This window comes from Grampus griseus (genome assembly GCF_964374135.1).
Source record: "Grampus griseus genome assembly, chromosome: 10".
Taxonomy (NCBI): domain Eukaryota; kingdom Metazoa; phylum Chordata; class Mammalia; order Artiodactyla; family Delphinidae; genus Grampus; species Grampus griseus.
Window position 1 is genome coordinate 38,589,032 of NC_139004.1, and position 19,256 is coordinate 38,608,287.

At 45.1% G+C, this 19,256-nt stretch overlaps 1 protein-coding gene across 3 annotated transcripts in view; it reads right to left on the reverse strand.

Moving 5' to 3' along the window:
* The window catches only part of ANKS1A (ankyrin repeat and sterile alpha motif domain containing 1A), a gene marked incomplete at its 3' end in the record, with an annotated part of 188,452 nt that overhangs the window by 89,417 nt on the left and 79,779 nt on the right, over positions 1–19,256 (reverse strand). For all 3 annotated transcript variants that reach the window (XM_082663056.1, XM_082663055.1, XM_082663054.1), the window contains exons 4-10: positions 13,180–13,476; positions 12,326–12,401; positions 11,940–12,041; positions 11,742–11,843; positions 10,170–10,366; positions 6,350–6,442; positions 1,527–1,647 (exon numbers count right to left, since the gene is read on the reverse strand). In XM_082663056.1, coding sequence (XP_082519182.1) covers positions 1,527–1,647; positions 6,350–6,442; positions 10,170–10,366; positions 11,742–11,843; positions 11,940–12,041; positions 12,326–12,401; positions 13,180–13,476 — 988 coding nt within the window. The remainder of the gene's footprint in view (positions 1–1,526; positions 1,648–6,349; positions 6,443–10,169; positions 10,367–11,741; positions 11,844–11,939; positions 12,042–12,325; positions 12,402–13,179; positions 13,477–19,256) is intronic.

Here is a 19,256-nt window from a genome sequence, read left to right on the forward strand (position 1 = left end):
ACCCTTTTCAGGTACGTACTATATGATTCCATTTATACGACATGCTGGAAAAGGCAAAATCATTGCGACAGACATTGGCGCAGTGACTGCCCAGGGTAAGGGAGGGGGGCAGGACTGACAACAAAGGTACACAGGAGAATCTTTTGGTGATGAAACTGTTCCGTATCTTGATTGTGGCGGCAGTCAAACGACTGTATGTACCAAAACTCACAGAACTGTACACAAAAAGGGTAAATTTTACTGTTTCTAAATCATAACTTTTTTTAAAAGCTCCAAATGGAAACCATTAAAACAAATCAAAACAACTACCATGAAAATAACCACAAAATTTCTGCATTTAAGGAGGAGAAACCTTTTACACAGGACCATTAAAAATAAGGTCTGCAGTGTCAGACACATCTGCACACATTCTCTTAGCCACTCCTACCCTGACAGGCCTCATAAAGGGTACTTCAAAAGACACCACTGCATCCCCCAGTCTTACCTGAACCATGGGCTGTCAGAGGACTGAAGGAAGCAGTAATAATACCCCGTGAAGGACCTGGGACCTGCAAGCGATAGAGAGCTGCGAGAGGCCGCAGGAGTTCCTTCAAACTGCAAGGGGAATTGCACTGCCCCTTCTTGTTCTTCCTTAGGAGACGGAGGTTGTCCCAAATGCTCCAGCGGTGCACACTCACCCCTGTCGGGACCACATTTACCCTGCCTGGCTGGTTCTCAGTCCTGCAGCCCTCACCCCTCGCAGAGGAAACTGAATTTTGCAGAGGCGATGAAAGTAGGCCAAGGCGACAGAGCACTCCAGTTACCGGGTGGCAGCCAATCACGGGCCCCTCCCCAGAAGTGTCTCAGTCTGAGGTCAGGACTCAAAGCAGAGTCTGTGCCGGCAGCCTGAACCCAAGGGGAATGACTTGTTGGGCTTGTTTTTCCACCACATTAACTTGAGGGTTTGTGATTTGAGACCCCAAATCAATCTCTGCCACAATGCTGGCAGCCTCCCCTCCCACGGCACTCACCTAGTCTGACCCAACCTTTTCCTTGCTTCGCACGCTGAAAGGTGACAAGACCACTCCAGCCCAAGGTATTGAAAATGAAAGGCCATAATACACCCACTGCCCAGACTGCCCTGAAACCCAACTTCCCCAGCCCAAGGAACACCATCATCTCCCTCCGCCCAGGATCACAAACTTTAAAAATCCTTTCAGGACTTCCCTGGTGGCGCAGTGGTTAAGAATCTGCCTGCCAACGCAGGGGACACGGGTTCCAGCCCTGGTCTGGGAAGATCCCACGTGCCGCGGAGCAACCAAGCCCGTGCGCCACAACTACTGAGCCTGTGCTCCAGAGCCCACGAGCCACAACTACTGAAGCCCACGCGCCTAGAGCCCGTGCTCCGCAACAAGAGAAGCCACTGCAATGAGAAGCCCGTGTGCAGCAACGAAGACCCAACGCAGCCATAAATAAATAAATAAGTTAATTTAAAAAAAAAATCCTTTCAGAGTTGTTTCTGCCAGGAGCAGGGGTGGGGGCTCTACCTTTTGTCTTTCCATCCACGGATGCCAGCTTCTTTGTCTCTGCTGTCAGCAGTAGCTCATAAGGATGCTCGTCCTCCTCCCTGGCTGCGCTCCCCTGAATCCAGGGTCTCACGGTCAAGACCTAAGAGAAACAAACACCACGGTCCTTCTCAGGTGGGGGGCTAACACCCAGACAGGTTATGCCAAACAAATTTGAGATTACTGGCTCCTTTTTCATCAGAGGGGAAGAGAAGGTAAATACATCAAGTGTCACAGGGAATCAAAATGCTTTCCTGGCTACACACCTGGACCTCAAATCTCAATGGCCTTGGATTAAAATATTCCCCTTTCCTTCCCTCATTTCATCCTTCAAAATGCCATAAAATCCAAGATCCTCCCCTCCCCTGCCTCTTCCCTCTTCAGTGTTCTGCAGGATCTTTCTGTGGGTAACACCTCCCAAGCGGTTTTTAGCCACCATGCATCATAAGGCCTACTTTCTTCATGCTTCTTTCCTAATATGCTCACACAGTACCCCAAGGCTGGGATCCTTCCCCTCTTCTCAAGAGGGAATCAGCATGACTTCTGACTGACCCTGACTGACTGATATTTACTAGGAACAAAGCATTCTGTAAATCCTTCTCTATTTTTGTAAGCCCTTCCTCATAGGCCCTGTGGGTTATAGACGAGGATTTCCCCAAAGCTGGCTTCCTACCACACCTATGAAAATGCAATTTTAAATCAATTCCACCAAGCTCTGTTCTGAAAAGAGGCAAGTGGATGGGCAGTAGGAATTTCAGTGGAGAAAAAGCAGCTCTGTCTCCTGAGAAATCCCTAACCCAGGCAGCCAAGTGTCTCTGATGAAATGACTGACCAGAGCTGGCCCCTACACCTGCCAACTGGCTTGAGTCAGCTGGGGGCCTGGTGGCCACAGCCAGTCACGGTACCAGAGGGGCCAGGCATCTCGAACCAAGCCAGAAACATCACGATCAGTGCTACAGTCACACTGAGAGAGAGAATGGAGATACCTGCTTTAGAGGATAATTCTAGCTCATCTCTCCTAAGAAGCCAATGTGTTTCACAGGCAAATTAAGAATAATCATAGACTGGCAATTAGGAAAGCCAACCAAAGCACAAAATCTCTTCTTGAGCAGTTTGGCTAGAACAAGTAATATATTATGAACGAGGGGGTGAGCGGGGTTCACAAGTCCACCTAACAAACAACAGGACCCTACAAGTGTGGCACTGTGGTGCCACTGAAACCTCCTCCTTCACTGATGTGCCCCACGGCCCACCGGAAACAAAGCAGGTTTGTGATTCAGTAGGATCTTGCTTCTTGGAGGCATAGCTCACAGCGTTACAGCCTAATGAGACAACACAGATTCTAGCAGCCTCAGACTCAGTGAGAGACTGCAGCTCCTGTTTTGTTAACAAGGCTGCCACTCCAAAGGCAGGATGGTGGTCTCTCCAAAATTCTGCTAAGCACAGCAGGAACCTCCACTGACTGAGAGCCACCTGGAAGCTAAAAGCTATTTCATTACAATGAGCTACTTGCCTGTATTACTTATTCCTTTTGCTTCTTCACAGGAACACAATTAAGGGAACAAAGAGGGACCATTAAGCAGTTCAGACAGTGTCAACTTAATACCACAGGCTTTACTGACAGGAATTTGTGTTCTGCAAGTTTACACACCCAGAGCCATCACTTAGGCAGAGCCCTGGAAATCTGATTCTGTGAGTGTTCTGCGCACAGCAAGAGCTCTCACATAGCCCCAGGCAGACTTCTGTGAGAGGTATCTGACAGCCTGGGTGCCCGGCCTATAATACCCTTTCTTCCCAAGCAGGACGGGTCTGATGACTTCCATCTGGAAAATCAGACCCACTGGACCTGTGTTTGCTGCATGCCTGGCTCTTGTGCACAAGTGGAAGCAGGGAACCAGCAAACGGCAGAGCTGGAAGGGACCCGAACCATCACAGTCACAGCTAGAGAGTACCTGGTTCCAGCTCGTTCCTTTTGCAGGTGACAAAACCCGGTTACACAGAGAGCTCCCAGCAGAGCCAGGGCCATAAAATTCACTCCCCTTGATTCTGGATCAAGCTGGCCTCATTTTTTTTCTGGAAAGTGTGGTTTCTCCACCCAATTCAGAATCCTCTCCCTCCTTCAGATGTCTAATGAGTGTCCCCTGCTCATACCCACACAACTCGTAGGGTGATCTTTTCCTCTTGGTCCTGGCCTCTGCCAGCTATGGGATTAAAATCTCACCAAAAAAGCAATAAACTGCTTTTCTTCAAGTCTTCCTAGCTCCCACTCAAGAAGCCCTGTGTCATAGTGAATATGGCAATAACTGATTCACAACAAAGGATTCTGCTCTTTACTAAATTACTCCTTAATCTTTTTCCCCTTTCTTCCAGGGCTTGCAATAAATCAAACCAAAAAAAAAAAAAGTATTCTCTGCTACATGGAAAGCAACATTTTTGCTGCAGAGAAAAGCGACTACCAGTTACCACCCAACTGTGACCAATGGAATGGCCAGTTGGGGTGTGGGCAGCTTTCTGGGAAGAGATACCACAGCAGCTGCAACTTCCCATGAACATTTAGCACATCTGAGCATAGAGAAGGCACCGGTCAGTCCGATGCAGTTGGCAGCCCCTTTGGTGGGGCAAAAACAGCTAACTAGCTTGTGTGTGTGCACACGCATATGTGAATATGTTTAATTTTTTTTAAGACAGTTTCATGATCTGGTCATTACTCTGATCAGCTCTCCTGGAGTCAGTATACTCAGCTTCTCTTAAAGGCTTTTAAGGGCCATCTGACAATGAGAAGCCTCAAGAACAGTAAACGGACACTGGGTCAGATTGCTCGCCTGCTAGGATATGAATGAGGTTTAGGGTATTAAAGCTTTGAGAGTATAAGAAATGAAGATGGTGAAGAATACAGTCCAAAAAAAAAAGTCTATTTCTGGAGAAGACTTATCCACTCAGACTATCGCAAACAGAATCTGTCTTGATCATTAAAAGGATAATAACCCAGAGCACATCACCTCTATATTTATGTACTTATAATCATCACTTAGGAAGCAAAGCCAGGGTTCTCAGGGTCTTCCAAATACTGACTATGGTTGTCCAACTGATCCAGGATTCCAGGCTATTCGGAGGCGAGTCCTAGAAGATGTAGCTCAGACACAGTCTCCAATCCAGGAGAGTAATAGGGATATTTCTCCCCCTACTTTTTTTTTTTTTTTTTTTTGCGGTACGCAGGCCCCTCATTGCTGTGGCCTCTCCTGTTGCGGAGCACAGTCTCCAGACGCACAGGCTCAGTGGCCATGGCTGATGGGCCCAGCCACTCTGCGGCATGTGGGATCCTCCCGGACCGGGGCACGACCCCGTGTCCCCTGCATCGGCAGGCGGACTCTCAACCACTGCACCACCAGGGAAGCCCTCCCCCTACTTTTTGATACAGTATTATTGCCAAACTGTATGCTCTAGAAAGTCCTGGGAGAAAAGAAAGTGCTGGTTATCCAATAGTTCTTTAGGAGCCTTGCCCTTACCCTTGGGCACCAGAAAATTTAATCCAAGTCCTTGTTAAAGAGGTGGTATAGGGCATTTACACAGACCCAGCCCCAACTGAATACGCTCTATATTACTAGGTTTCTCCTTGTAAAAAGGGAGTAATAAAGCAAACCTCTATATAAAAACGTGTAGGGGTTTACTACATGCGCTTGTATCTGCTGGCAATGTATTATTACCCTAGAGCCTGTAATTCTAGAGACCCCTTAGTTGAGTCATGATAGTAAGTATTTTGTAATTAAGGGATAGGAAGAAATAAGGACAGAATTTGTACCTAGCACAGAAATCATCCCTATCTCCAACACTGACTTTACATTCTAAAAAGGGCTTCTTTGTATTTATACATTTTGTCAAACTGATGTCATCCTTCTGGTTGCATATGTTTATATTAAATAAAAGAACCTGTCTCACTGGATGGTCCATGGCAGTAAAAAAAACTTAACTCCGACTTCTGGGGACAAAGTAATGAGACTTAATTGACTAGTTTATGTTAGCTGGTTTTTAAGTTAAAGAACAATAGGGCATTGAATGAGCTACAAAAAACTATTGAAATTATACAATATTTTGAATAAACACTCAATAAATATATTCTCTGAATGGCAGGAAGTGTTAAAGGAGCATTGTGAAGATGAAAGGTTAAGGAAAACATGATTTTCTTCATATACCTAAGTGAGAAGGTTGAACCATTTGCCCCAGGATAACATTTCTTTTTTGAAAAGGTGAACTATTCTTTTCAAATTACCTCCTTTGATTTCCCCTGCCCCCATGACTCTTATTTCTCTTCTAGTTGAGTTTTCATGACATTTTCCATGTCTGTCCTGGTGCAGATTCTTCATATGAAATGAAGAGGGAAATTGCAAAAACAGAAATAAGGCCTTTTGGGTCACAAGCATCAAAGCTTGCTAATCTGACCCAGTCTAGAGAACAGTGATTAGGGGGATACTCCACACTTTGTATCAAAAGACAACACAGGCACAAGAGCCAAAAGTGAGACTGTTTAGCCTAATGGAGCCAGGAAAATGTGCATGTTTGGCTTCCCATGTGGCACGGCTGATCAATAATTGGCCCATCTGCTAGAGAGCCTAGTAAAATTCCTTGCTCAGTACTTCTGAGTGAGTTTGAAAGGTCCTACTTTGGATTACTGATATACACAATGCAAATTTACTAATCCAAAGAGGTGATAAAAACAATGACAAAGCAAAGTCTTCTTTAAGCACGCATTTGATGCACTTTCCAAAAAATCATATTTCAGTGATGGGAGTAAACCTTCAACCCTCTACCTCAGAAGCTGTCAAGGGAAAATACTTCTTATCTATGCGGTCTTCCTCCTCTTCATCGGGTGGTGGTTTTGCTGGAGGCGGAGGACGTTCCCTCTGTAGAAGAGAGAAAATAAGTATTTTACTATGTCTTTTTTCAAGAATTTAACTCTTTGGTTTACTCTTATCTCAGTCTTTGGAAATAAAAAAGAATAATGTAAAGAATTCCCCTGAAAGACTAAACTCAACGTTTAGTATCTGAACAAGATGGAGAACCCTGCACACATACACAATTCAATTAGCATTGCTCTTTGTTTTTTGATGTTTGTAGCAGAGACTATAAACACCTCTGTCATATCCTTGACCACAGTGAGAAATATCAGCACTGAAAACACACAACTACCTCATCAGAAAATGTCCTTCATGATACTGATACACAAACTCGAGTATAGGAAAACCAGTGGCTCAACTTCCAATCTACTCTAAAAAGAGGAAACACTAAATCAAAAGAATCAACTTGTCAGAGTTCTAACAAACCAAAATTATTAGGGAAGTAATGAGGAAAGCAATCAAGGACAAAAACATCAACTCCTGCTCAAACTTGAATGTTATTCAAACCTCAGAACTGTCTCTTATCCTTGGTCACCTCCTTCAATGATTACTATTATGTATCATTAGCATATGAAAACCCTATTTCATCTCAGCCCATTTAAAAAAGGACTATTTGTCAGTTATCTGCCCTTGCAGGGGTTGGCACGCTTTTTCTTAAAGGGCTACACAGTAAATATTTTAGGGTTTGCAGTAAACTCTGCCACTGGGGCACAAACGTAGCCACAGAAAATATGTGAATGACTGGGCATGGCTATGTTCCAAATACAACTTTATTCACAAAAACAGGCAGCTGTCTGTGGGCCTTGGTTCACCAACCCCTTGCTTTAGAGCAAGAAACTCACTGAAGACGGGATTATCTAGATCATGGGTAGACAGTATCAGGAATACACAGAATGATCTTTGGTGAAAGAAGGCTGAAGAGAGTTTTGCTACTGTCCCTGCTGTACTTTTAGCGTCTTTATATCCCACAGTCCTATTTATGCCTGAGAGTCAATGTTCCTACAGGGAAGGGGGTGGGAACCTGAAACAGGAGTTGACCTGCCAGCTCCTTCCCTGGCTTGCAGGTTAGTCCACTGTGTTGCTAGAACGAGAGTATTTTTACACGTCGGTGTGGAGGTGAGTGTTGAATTATGTGACAGCCTCAGAGAAACCTGCGAGGAAAGACACTTCTCATGTTTTAGGAGCCGCCGGGTTAGTTAGCACTTGGCATCCATGATCTCTCTGTTAAACACGCTTTACTGCTTGGTATTATATCTTGATACGACTCCAAAACAAGTTCATATGGTCAAGCTGAACAAAGCTTTTGAGGTCAGATTTCCCACTAAGTCTACTTTCCCCACCCTTCTTTGCTCCAGAAGCGTAGGAACAAGCCTGGTCCAGGGCCACCTTGTAAGGAGGGGAACAGCAGACGGAGCAGGCCCATAATCTCACCAGTTATCCAACTGTGGGACACAAAGAGCTGAGGAAAACCAAAATGAAACGTAACAACAACAAAAATGACTCATCCTAGAAGCCTTCCCAAGGCTAAAGGAGCCTAGAAAGAACAATGTGAAAGGCTCTTGAGGAAGAGGTAATCACCAGGGACCCTGGAAGGAAAGAGAAGCATGGGTCTTTCATGGTCTTTTCTACAGTGAAAACTATGGCCCAGGGGCCTGGAACTATGAAGCTGATTTACAGATACCATCTGCTGTGTTTACCAGACGTAGAACAGTCCCTTGGCCACAGTTAATTACCAAGGACCAGGAAGGCAGCACAGCAACAACATACTCAAGTAAAACTGGCAAAGCATGCACCCCAAGATGTATCAGTTTCTACTTAGCAGGACCATAGGAGGCTAGATTACTACAGTGGGATGAACAAAGAACCTGTGTAAATCAGTGGCTAAGCCTCACAGGAACTTGCTCCTTCAAAGCTTCCTTCAGGAATCCCGTGTTCTTCTTGCAAAGCCTCCAGCTCCCTCTAATGGGCATCACCTGTAAGTGCCACTGAAAGCAACACCTTCCTCCACAGGTTGGATTTCCCTAATTCATTTGTACCTAACAGTGAAAGAAGTGGAAACAAACAAATAAAAAAACAAAAAAAACCCTAGCTCTGTCTGCAGAAGCACTGTGTGAGCGGTGCTCGGCACGTGCACTTGCTTTCACCACCGACAAGGAGTTTCATCACAGTCCTCGATAACACCCGCTCTAGGGGTTCTACCACAAGACTGGTGGGCCTTTCCAAAATCCATACTGAAATGCTGGGACTATCCCAGGGCAGGGCAAGAAGCCGAACAAAAAAGAACACCAAAAACAGCAGGCCATTCCCAGGGAATTAATGAAAAGCCTGAGGATCACCAGGCAGCCAAGGGATCATCAAAATGGTCATAAGCCAGATTTGCACCAAAAGGGAAGGGCCAGCCTCTCCAACAGGAAGAAGTAATATACACCTGAAAATATGCCTCAAGGTGGGACTATCACTGGGATCCTGTTAGAGCAATGCCTGTTTATTAAAAGTGCAATGCTCAAAACCTCAATAGTGCAGGAAGGAAGGGCCATGGGACCACTGATTCAGGCTTAGGCTCACAGTAAAACCCTGGGAGAGAAAATGGGGGTAAGGAGTCTGGAGAACAATGTATAAGGCTAGAAGTAGAAGCAAGTGCTAGAGAGACTTCCCTGGCGGCACAGTGGTTAAGAACCCACCTGCCAGTGCAGAGGACACAGGTTTGAGCCCTGGTCTGGGAAGATCCCACATGCCACGAAGCAACTGAGCCCGTGTGCCACAACTACTGAGCCTGCGCTCTAGAGCCCATGAGCCACAACTACTGAAGCCCGTGCGCCGCAACTACTGAGCCCACACACCAAAACTACTGAAGCCCACGTGCTCTAGAGCCCGCATGCCACAACTACTGAACCTGCGTGCTGCAACTATTGAAGCCCGCACGCCTAGAGCTCATGCTCCGCAACAAGAGAAGCCACTGCAATGAGAAGCGCGTGCACCGCAACGAAGAGTAGCCCCCACTCACCACCACTAGAGAAAGCCCACGCTCAGCAAAGAAGACCCAATACAGCCAAAAAAAATAAATAAAAATTAAAAAAGAAGAAGAAGAAGAAGAAGCAAGGGCTAGAGAAAGAAGCAGTCAGATGGGAAGGTTGACCTTTAGAGGGAAAAATTCAGGGTTGTCCCCATCCTACTATTTCAATGGCTGGAGGGGTTATAACTATGGGAAAAATAGGAATGTACATACTAATACATACACTGTCTGATTAAGCCTTGCTACAACCCTGCTGAACACAAAATCTGTCCAAATACAAATGGATAAATTTTTTAGGGCAAATGGAAGGTGAACATGTACTCAGGGCTGACAGGAACTTATTTAGCAAGCTCTTTCATCGACAGAACTGCTCTCCCGAAAGAAACAAACAATATATAGCAAAGGCCCCAAAGACAGAAGCAGCAGTGAGGCTAAATAGAAATAAAATGCTTCAATTTACTCTAAGGTCAAAAAAGTAACAGAAGGATGCAAACAGGTTATATTGAAACTGGAAAAATTAAAATTGTACCTCAACACAAGCTGTAGAGTTTGACCACACTAAGCAAGAGGGAGATGGTGCAGAGCCCCCAGGAGAATAGGGTGAGTGGGACCCAGGCCCCTGAAACACAGCTGGCACTGGGGGTCGCACATCCTCTCTCCCACTCCCCAGCAGAGCAGAGGTGGACAACAGAACCCCGGTACAGAGGGTCAGCCACGTACAGGCCTCACTCCAGCAGCTTTCACTCCCGCCGTCTCGGCCTCCCTGCTCACGGAGTCCCGGTCAGACGAGCGCCCGCTGGCCGTGCTGTCCAATGAATGGCAGGAGACAGCATTGTACAGAGCCTCGTAGGGACCCTCCTCTTCCATGTTGCTGTCAAAATCGATGATCAGTTCAGTCACTGCTTTCTCCACATCACCTGAAGAGGGGTTAGAAGGCAAGAGAGTCGGTGAGAGGACAGCACAGTCTTGGACTTCCCACCACAGGAACAACCCAAAGCCCCTTCGGCCACCTGAACTTGACCAACGTTAACCTAGAGCAGGAAAATAAATCACGGCTTTCTCCACGGACAGGAATAAATATAGAGAGTTTCATCTGCGCTTCATACTCTGAGAAATGAACAGACTTTTCTCCAATTCAATATGGAACCTTTGACATCTATGAAGGACATCTCCCAAGATCGTTATAAATTCCCAAATACCTCAATGCCATGACAGCATAAACTTAAACCATAAGATGTAGCAAGGTACAACTGGAAAACTTCAGTAATCCCTTTAAATTCTTAACAAGAACCTCCATGTGCCCAAGCAAAATAGAGGGTGGTGAAGCCTTTCTGAGATGAAGGCGCTGTGCAGCTACAACTCACTCACTAGACAACTACGAACCTCAGAGTGCCTGGGATCCAAATTTGTGACTCTGCAAAGTAACCAGGGATCTGGTTATAGACCAGGGATCTCTGGGTCACTTGCAAAGAGTCAAAACTGTAACTGTAAAATCCCTGAAAGCTAAGAGCTTAGTGAACTACTAATCCCATTACCAGCAAATTATGAGGTCAAGAAAAAAAGTGTGACCAGGGGAGGGGAACAAGGACTCTACAGTAAAGACAGGCTGAGAACCCCTGAACCCTTGCATCTCTGCATTCCTCTGAAAAATCCCTTTCCTTTTTCAGTATCTGGCTTTGCTCTGTTTCTCGAGCTTTCTTCATTGTGATCTGTATCTGGGGGAGGTGTCAGCCAGTGTTTTGTCTTTCTCATTCATCAGACCTAGGACCCAAAAGGCTGCTCAATCAATCTGAAAAGGTGGATCCTGGCTAATGATGGAGAGGCTGGACTGCCCAAGCTAGCACCCAGACCACATGTGTTGGACAAATGATAGACTACTAAAATCTGCCATATACACATCTACCAACCAGATGACACTCATTAAATATTTACTGTGAGCCAGCTATACTCAAGGCACTAAAGTGTGTGTTAGAAAAAAAAGGTTTCACTGAGATTTGAGTTCATCTTGAGATCATCCTGTCTACCACACATCCCAGGATAGCTCTCACAGAGCCAATTCTAAAAGCAGAGAATAAAATAAAGTAGGAAAGAAAAAGTCCACCATCACGGCCTAAGCTTTGCCCAAGAAAACTTCATATAGTAGTTGGAAAAAAATGAATTTGAATATGAACTTACTAAGTACTCCCAATCCCCCAAAATAATTATTTAAATTAAGATTTTCCATTCTGCCAAAGAACGTTCAACTCTTTTCAAGCTGAGAGCCCCTTTGCTGGCAGAAGAGAGCCGACTCACCCTGAGACTTCTGGGATATGGAGTCCATGTTGGAGATGAGAGGTGGCTGGGTTGTGGGGGTTTTATCTACCTCTTTTGCACTTCTTTTTCCAGTCATGTGATCTACATGGAAAGACCAAAAAAAGCTGCACCAAATACCAGTGGCTTGGTTCAGCCAGCGTGTCCCCTGGTCCCTGCGGCAGGGAGATGGACCCATACCTTCGATCAGTGCTGCTATCTGCTGGCTCTTCTGAGATGGCAGCTCCCGGACAGTGTCTAAGGCAGTCAGTCCACGGTTATCTTTTATGTTGACGTCAATTCCTAGAAAGGCATACCAGGTGGACCAGGGGAGTGAGAATTTTCAAGCCAGCCTCAAAGAGGGTCAAATTCCAGGATACCTAATGCTCCTGGCAGCACAACCAACGTTTTCATCCGAAGATATTTTATCCAGCTATACAAGAACTTCGTACATTTGCAATCAACCAGTGGAGACATACACATATTAGGTTCAAAGGCAGCCAGTAAAAATCCCCCTCCAGGGATCCTGGGGGAAATGATCCCAACCCTGGCATGCTGTGTAGACAAGAGCGCTGCCAACCTCTCACCTGCAGCCAGCAGGATTTGCACCACATCGGTCTTGCCAAACAAAGCAGCCTCATGCAAAGCACTGCCCTTCTCCGTCTGGAAAGCAAATGAGAGCGCAGAGCAGGATATCATCAGAACAGTGACCCAGGTTTGGCGTGGCTTCACACGACAAACGGGACGTAGACAAGAAGGGACAGGAAAATAAAATAAACCACACAAAGTCCTCTGTCATTATCTTTCCCACTTTTCTTGTCTGGATTCCAAAACCACAATCGTGGCCCATACTTGGGTGTTTGATGTGCCACCAGGAGGCCACACATGAATAACTGCACTGTTACCCTTGGAATCACCTATTGGTGACACTCCTAAAAACCCCACCTTCCTGGGTGGAAGGAATGATGAGAAGAAAAGTACAAGGGGGGGAAAACACCTTAACTTCAAATGTGGTCTGGTGGATGCAAAGCCTAAGAAATGGCCATTCATCTGAATGGAGAAAGCTACCAACAAAGAGAAATGTTAAGTCTCCTGTCGGCAACATCAAGTTGATGGGACTTTGGAGGCGCTAATGGTGGCAGTGGGAACACAGGTATAGGAAGATAATGAAAGTTTTCCAATTTCAAGAGAGAGTCCATAAGCATGTCTTTTCAGGGTATAATGACCATGTATTACCCCTGAAAAGAAACAAAAAATAACAGACTCACTGGAGGAGTTTCTTTGTCTCTAAAGTTTCTCATTACAATGAGTCAGCAAATGGAAGCATCTGACATGTGATGTGAACCGTGCTAAATAGGAACACAGCCCAGCAGCATGGCGCTTGTGCCTTTTCCAAAATGACTATGTCCCTTGGGCCTGGGAGGTACGTCCGCCCCACTACCTGGTAATTGCTATCCATGCCGGCATCCAGGAGGACCTGGACCACGGCTTTGTGGCCATTCCTTGCTGCCAAGTGCAGAGGGGTGTGCTTCTTAGTGTTGCAGCTCAGGAGGTTGGGGTGTGCGTTGAGGAGCATCTTCACCACCTCCAGCCTCCCGTAGAGTGCAGCCAGGTCCAGAGGCGTCTCGAACTTGTTGTTGCGCATGGTGGGGTCAGTCAGCTCCTCTAAGAGGACCTTCACCACCTCCGTGTGGCCATACTGTGCTGCGCAGTGCAGGGCCGTCTCGTTGTCATTGTTCTAAAGAGTCAACAGGCGGATGATGTCAGAAAGGTGACCAGCAGACTGGCAGACAACTGGGGTAATCACACGTAAAACCATTGAAATTTAAATGAGAAAAATAGCAGCAACACCTGGGGACTAATAGAACTATGTCAGAATCCCGCAAACAGGCCCGGCTGCTCCAGTCAGCCTCATCTGCCCCAGTTACTGCCAGAGGGGAGCAGTCGGCACCTCAGTCTTTGTAGTCTCCTCTGTGCCAATGTAGATGTGTCTCCAGACGGCAAGGAGAGCCACCTTGGGAACACAGCAGGCCGCGGGGAGAAGCCCTGGCACAGATGGATGCCCGTAATATCACTGCCATTGACTCAATTTAAACTTCAACTGGTTTTACAATTTCTATTGAGCCAACCCCGTGGTCCTGATTCTGGATCTGCTGACCATCCATTGCCTCGCACACAAGCTTTTTGGAAAGAGTTTGTCGTCTGCGTAGCTCCATGCATGCAAATCAATTGGCCAACAATGAAAGTTACAGAGCAGAGCACCCAAGATCACTCTCAACATATCAGCCAACAGCCACTGCCAGGGGACTGAGGCACCTGAGCTCAGTCACAGAGTAACGCGGGACCCAGATGCCACCCTGAGCCTGCTCCAGGAGCCTGCCCCAGCCAATGCATGCAGGACCTACAACTGTGCCAAGAAGGGTTTCTTAGGTAAGAAAGATACAATCAGACACCAGAATGTTTTGTGTGAGAGGTGCAAAATATTCAAGATTGTAACATTGCCATTAATTCAAATTCACAACCCCACAGGTCCTCTGATGTCAATTTTGTTTCAAACTAAAGGGAGAACCTGAGATAAAGCAGGAGAAGTTTGTGCTTTATCAACCATCAGAAGCAAAATGTTAATCATTCCAATTATGATCTTTCTTTTACTACTACTGACAATGTATAACTAGAGCAGGCATAGAGGAATTTCCACGACCTCTCCATTTTTAGAAGCATTAATGAAAATAATAATTCTCCCACAAGATTTTGAGATTCCTGAATTTATCCAGGAGGCTTCTGCCACTTTGGGGAAACAAAGCTTCTGAGGGCATGTGTCCTTCAGGTCAATATTATGCACCTTTCAGTGGTCAAAAGGTAAAGATTAAATGTTTCCACAATTGCTTCAATTCTATTAATGATATTAAAAGTAACAGACTAGAAGTTACCCAAACATGCATGCAATTCCATCTGCTTTTGATCTGGCATTTAACTGCATCATTTTTTCCAGCTACACCAAGTGTATCAGAAAGATCCAGGGCTACTAGGCGCAAGGCCCCAAAAGGCCAGAATGATAGCAAAGAAATTTTTTTTTAATGAAACAAGGACAGAAAGGGTGGTAGCAAGAGCCACATGCAAAGATAAATGCACACAGATAAACAGAGGAAGCAGCACTGAGCTCCAACACAGCTCCAGGAGAGCAGCTGCTGAGAAGGTGCAGACAGACTTCCTCTGGCCACAGAACACAGCCAGTTAGCAATGGCCTCCTGTGATACAGCTGGGTCCAAGGGGCGAATTCCACGTCAACCTGAAAGTCTGGAGGGCAGGAGAAACGCTGGGCTGGAAGCAAATCCTTGGGGCTCCCTGTGCCGAACAAACCTTTCAGGCCACCCATATGCCCACTTCCTATTAAGCTATGGCATGAAAAACTTAGAGCTGTCACCTCGCTTTCTCATGAGAAGAAAAGACAGCTACAGCAATGAAAACTCACAGGAGCTTCCTGTAGAGGGATCCTGGGGCAGAGTTGCAACTCAAAGAAGTTTAAGAGGATTCTCAGGGTTTTATATCTCAAGATTAGCATGACAGCAAGGGCCAAGAAAGTCAGCTTATTCTCATTAAAACTCCAGTCCAAAAAAACTCGTTTACTCTGAAGTAGACACTGCTATCTCTTTTATATCCAAGTTGTCTCCCAACAACCAGAATAATCTGTAAAAAGTATGTCATTAGGGCCTGAAGAACTGTAAAACTCTAGGGGAAAAAAGTCTTCTCTGGGTTTTTGCCAGAACTAAAGCAGCTACCACAGAGCTGCCTCGCTAAAGGCATGGTCTTGATCACTACCAGGCAAACTGCCTGCCTATGTTAAAAATGGCCTAACCACATCTCTGCAGTTTATATTCACAGTGTAGGAAGCATCTTATTTATGTTTCAGTCTTGCCAGACATGCTCTGGTAACTACAATACTCTTGAGTTTACGTCTGTGGTGACCACATCTCTCGACTACTGAACACAGGCCATCACAATGAGCTCTTACTACCGCTTCCCCTTGGAGCCTAACAATTTTCAGGGCAAGAAGTCACTAAAGTTTTGGATTTATGGACCCACAAGGAAGAGAGGGATTCCAGGGAGGGTACAAACTCTCAACCACCTGGAATCCCTCTCTTTCACACCTTTCAAATCACACCATGGGTGCTTACAACACCCCAAGAGTTCACAGAATCATACTACTATGAATCTGGACTAAGGATGGGGACTGAGATGAAATATCCCAATTTTCCCCCAAGGCTTTGCACAAACTCCCCACTCCTACTCATCTTGAGACCCACTTTCATTTTTTCCTTGCTAGGTCATTACTTCTAAAAAAAAAAAAAAATCCCTATACCCTTTATATCTGGAGACCCCATTCAATGTATAAATCCATTACTTATGTGTTTTATATACATACACACACACACACACACATAAACTACAAACAGCAGAAAACCATCTAGAAACATTCCCGTGACTTTTCTCCTCTGGGAACTATTCAAAACCATCACCTCCCAGTGCTTGGATTATAGCCCAACTGCACTCTTGTCCACCGTTGACAGATATCTAAGTTAGGAACACCGGGGCTACAGCTCTCTGGAGCAACGATGGTATAGTCTCTAGAAATATACCCAAATTGGAACAAAAAGACAAAGTGGGTCTACAAAGATTTAGAAGACACAGGAAAAGCATGAGAACCAAGTTCCTCATGTGGAGGAGGAGTCAGACTTACTCTGCAAAGCTCTGAAGGCAGAACTCTGACCAACAGAGGGAAGGTTTAGGAAAATAGGTATCAATCAAGCATAAGAAACCAAAAATCAGTGGAATTCAAAAAGAGGCTGCCAAGAGTAATTCTGCTTGCTACTAGGAGAAACAAACAAATAAAATAAGGGGTAGATGGCCTGCGTTTTAGGTGAGAAAAGAGGAATCCTGCTCTAGTGGAAAGTTAGCCTAGATCAGTGGTTCTTAAACAAGCTTCGTTTTGGAATTACAAGGGAGCTTAAAGGTAACTAATACTGAGCCCCACCCCAGGTCTGCCAAGGTAGCACCTCAGAGGGTAAAGCCCAGGAAAACTAATATTAAAAAGGTTACCAGCCTAGCAGACACCAACTTAAACATCATCATCAAGAACAAAACAAACTGACATCATGTGCCTGGTGATGCGATGCACTAAAAAGGAAGGACGAACATCACTCTTGTGGCATTACTGCCAAAAATGTATAACCTGAACCAAATCAAGAGGAATTATCAGACAAACTCAAACTGAGGGCCAGTCTACAAAACAAACAGCCTATGCTCTTCAAAAATGTCAATGTCATGAAAGCCTAGAAAAGGCTGAGGATAACTGTTTCAGATTATGTATGATCCTGGACTGTATCTTGGACCAGAAAAAGAAATTGCTCTAAAGGACATTATTGAGATAATTGGTGAAATTTGAACATGGACTTCTTTTTTTTTTTTTACTTTTTTTAATTTATTTTTGGCTGCATTGGGTCTTTGTTGCTGTGCGCAGGCTTTTCTCTAGTTGTGGCGAGCGGGAGCTACTCTTCTTTGTGGTGCGCGGGCTTCTCATTGTGGTGGCTTCTCTTGTTGTGAAGCACGGGCTCTAGGCACACGGACTTCAGTAGTTGTGGCTCATGGGCTTTAGAGCACAGGCTCAGTAGTTGTGGTGCACGGCCTTCATTGCTCCATGGCATGTGGGATCTTCCCAGACCAGGGCTCGAACACATGTCCCCTGCATTGGCAGGCAGATTCTTAACCACTGCACCACCAGGGAAGCCCCTGTGAATTACTTTTAAGTGTCTGGAGAAACAGACCTACCATAAAACGAATTTGACTACTGCTCATCTTATGATATTCAGACTAAGTTAAAATTGTTTTAAAAGGGGGTAAGTAAACAATTTTAATAGTTTCACCTTAGCTAAGGATGACGTACATTTGGACTGGTTTATGCTGACTTGCTGAAACAGGAAAAGGTCCATATGGTAAAGAGGAAGATAAAAGCTCATGAAAACCATCTCTGCTCCCAGGAAAGGCATCTGCAACTTCTTAATTTCTACAGGTGCTTGATAGGACTTAGCACACAAATGTATTTTAGCAAAAACAATTCCTAGACACACCAGGTCAATGAAAACCCATAAAACCTAGGGAGGTTAGAACTGAATCAGCCTGAGAAGAGTCTGCATTCTTAGCACAACCCAAATAGCCTTATCCCTTAACGGCGTTTACGTCACTTGGCCTTTGAGGGGGGGGTGGGTGGGGTGGAGGCAAAGGGTAGTACAGTTGGCCCTCCCAATCCACGCGTTCTGCATCTGATGAGTCAACCAACTATGGATCAAAAATATTCTGGGAGAGGAACTTCCCTGGTGGTGCAGTGGTTAAGAATCCGCCTGCCAATGCAGGGGACACGGGTTCAAGCCCTAGTCTGAGAAGATCCCACATGCCGCGGAGCAACTAAGCCCATGCGCCACAACTACTGAGCCTGCGCTCTAGAGCCCATGAGCCACAACTACTAAGCCCGTGTGCCACAACTACTGAAGCCCGTGCACCTAGAGCCCATGCTCCACATCAAGAGAAACCACCGCAATGAGAAGCCCACGCACCACAACAAAGTGTAGCCCCCACTCGCCACAACTAGAGAAAGCCCGCGCACAGCAACGAAGACCCAATGCAGCCATAAATAAATAAATAAATAAATAAATTTAAAAGGTAATGCTTAAAAATAATATATTCCAGGGGAAAAAATCTAGAACGTTCCAAAAAGCAAAACTTGAATTTACCAAGTGGCAACTATTTACACAGCATTTACATTGTATTATCGTATTACACTGTATTATTAGGTATTATAAGTAATCTAGAGATGATTTAAGGTGTATGGGAGGATAGAAGTAGGTTATGTGCAAACACTACACCATTTTATATAAGGGACTTGAACACAGTATCCACAGAGGTCCTAGAACCAATATCCTCTCAGATACTGAGGGAAGACTGTATTTCCAAAGAGAGAAGTAAGTTCTTATTCCATTTAGACGAAATTTCTTTTATGTGTGCAAAATCAAGGGATAGGAAAATGTGCTTTTAAGAAAAAAAGTCTTACCCTTTAATCAGAGCTTTATAAGCTAACTAAAGTAACCACCAAGTCGGGAAACAATCACTTCAAGGTGCTTCCCCCCTAAACAAAACCCTGAATGGACCAATACAGCAATGTTGCATTAAGCTTCACTCACTAGTAACAAAGAATAAATTCCAAAACAGCCTTTCAGAAATACCACATGGTATATACCTTTTAAAATTAGGACCTCAAATATTACTAGTAACCAGATATTTTTACTTCATGTACATGATCTTATTTGAACTCCAAAATAATCCCGCCAGGTAGATGGTATATCCCATTTTATAGAAGAGGAAACTGAAGCTCAGAGAAATTAAGTAACTTGTTCAAGTCAACACCAGTAAGTGGCAGCACAGAATTCAAACTTGGGTCTGACTTGATCTGTGAGGGTTTTCCACTCT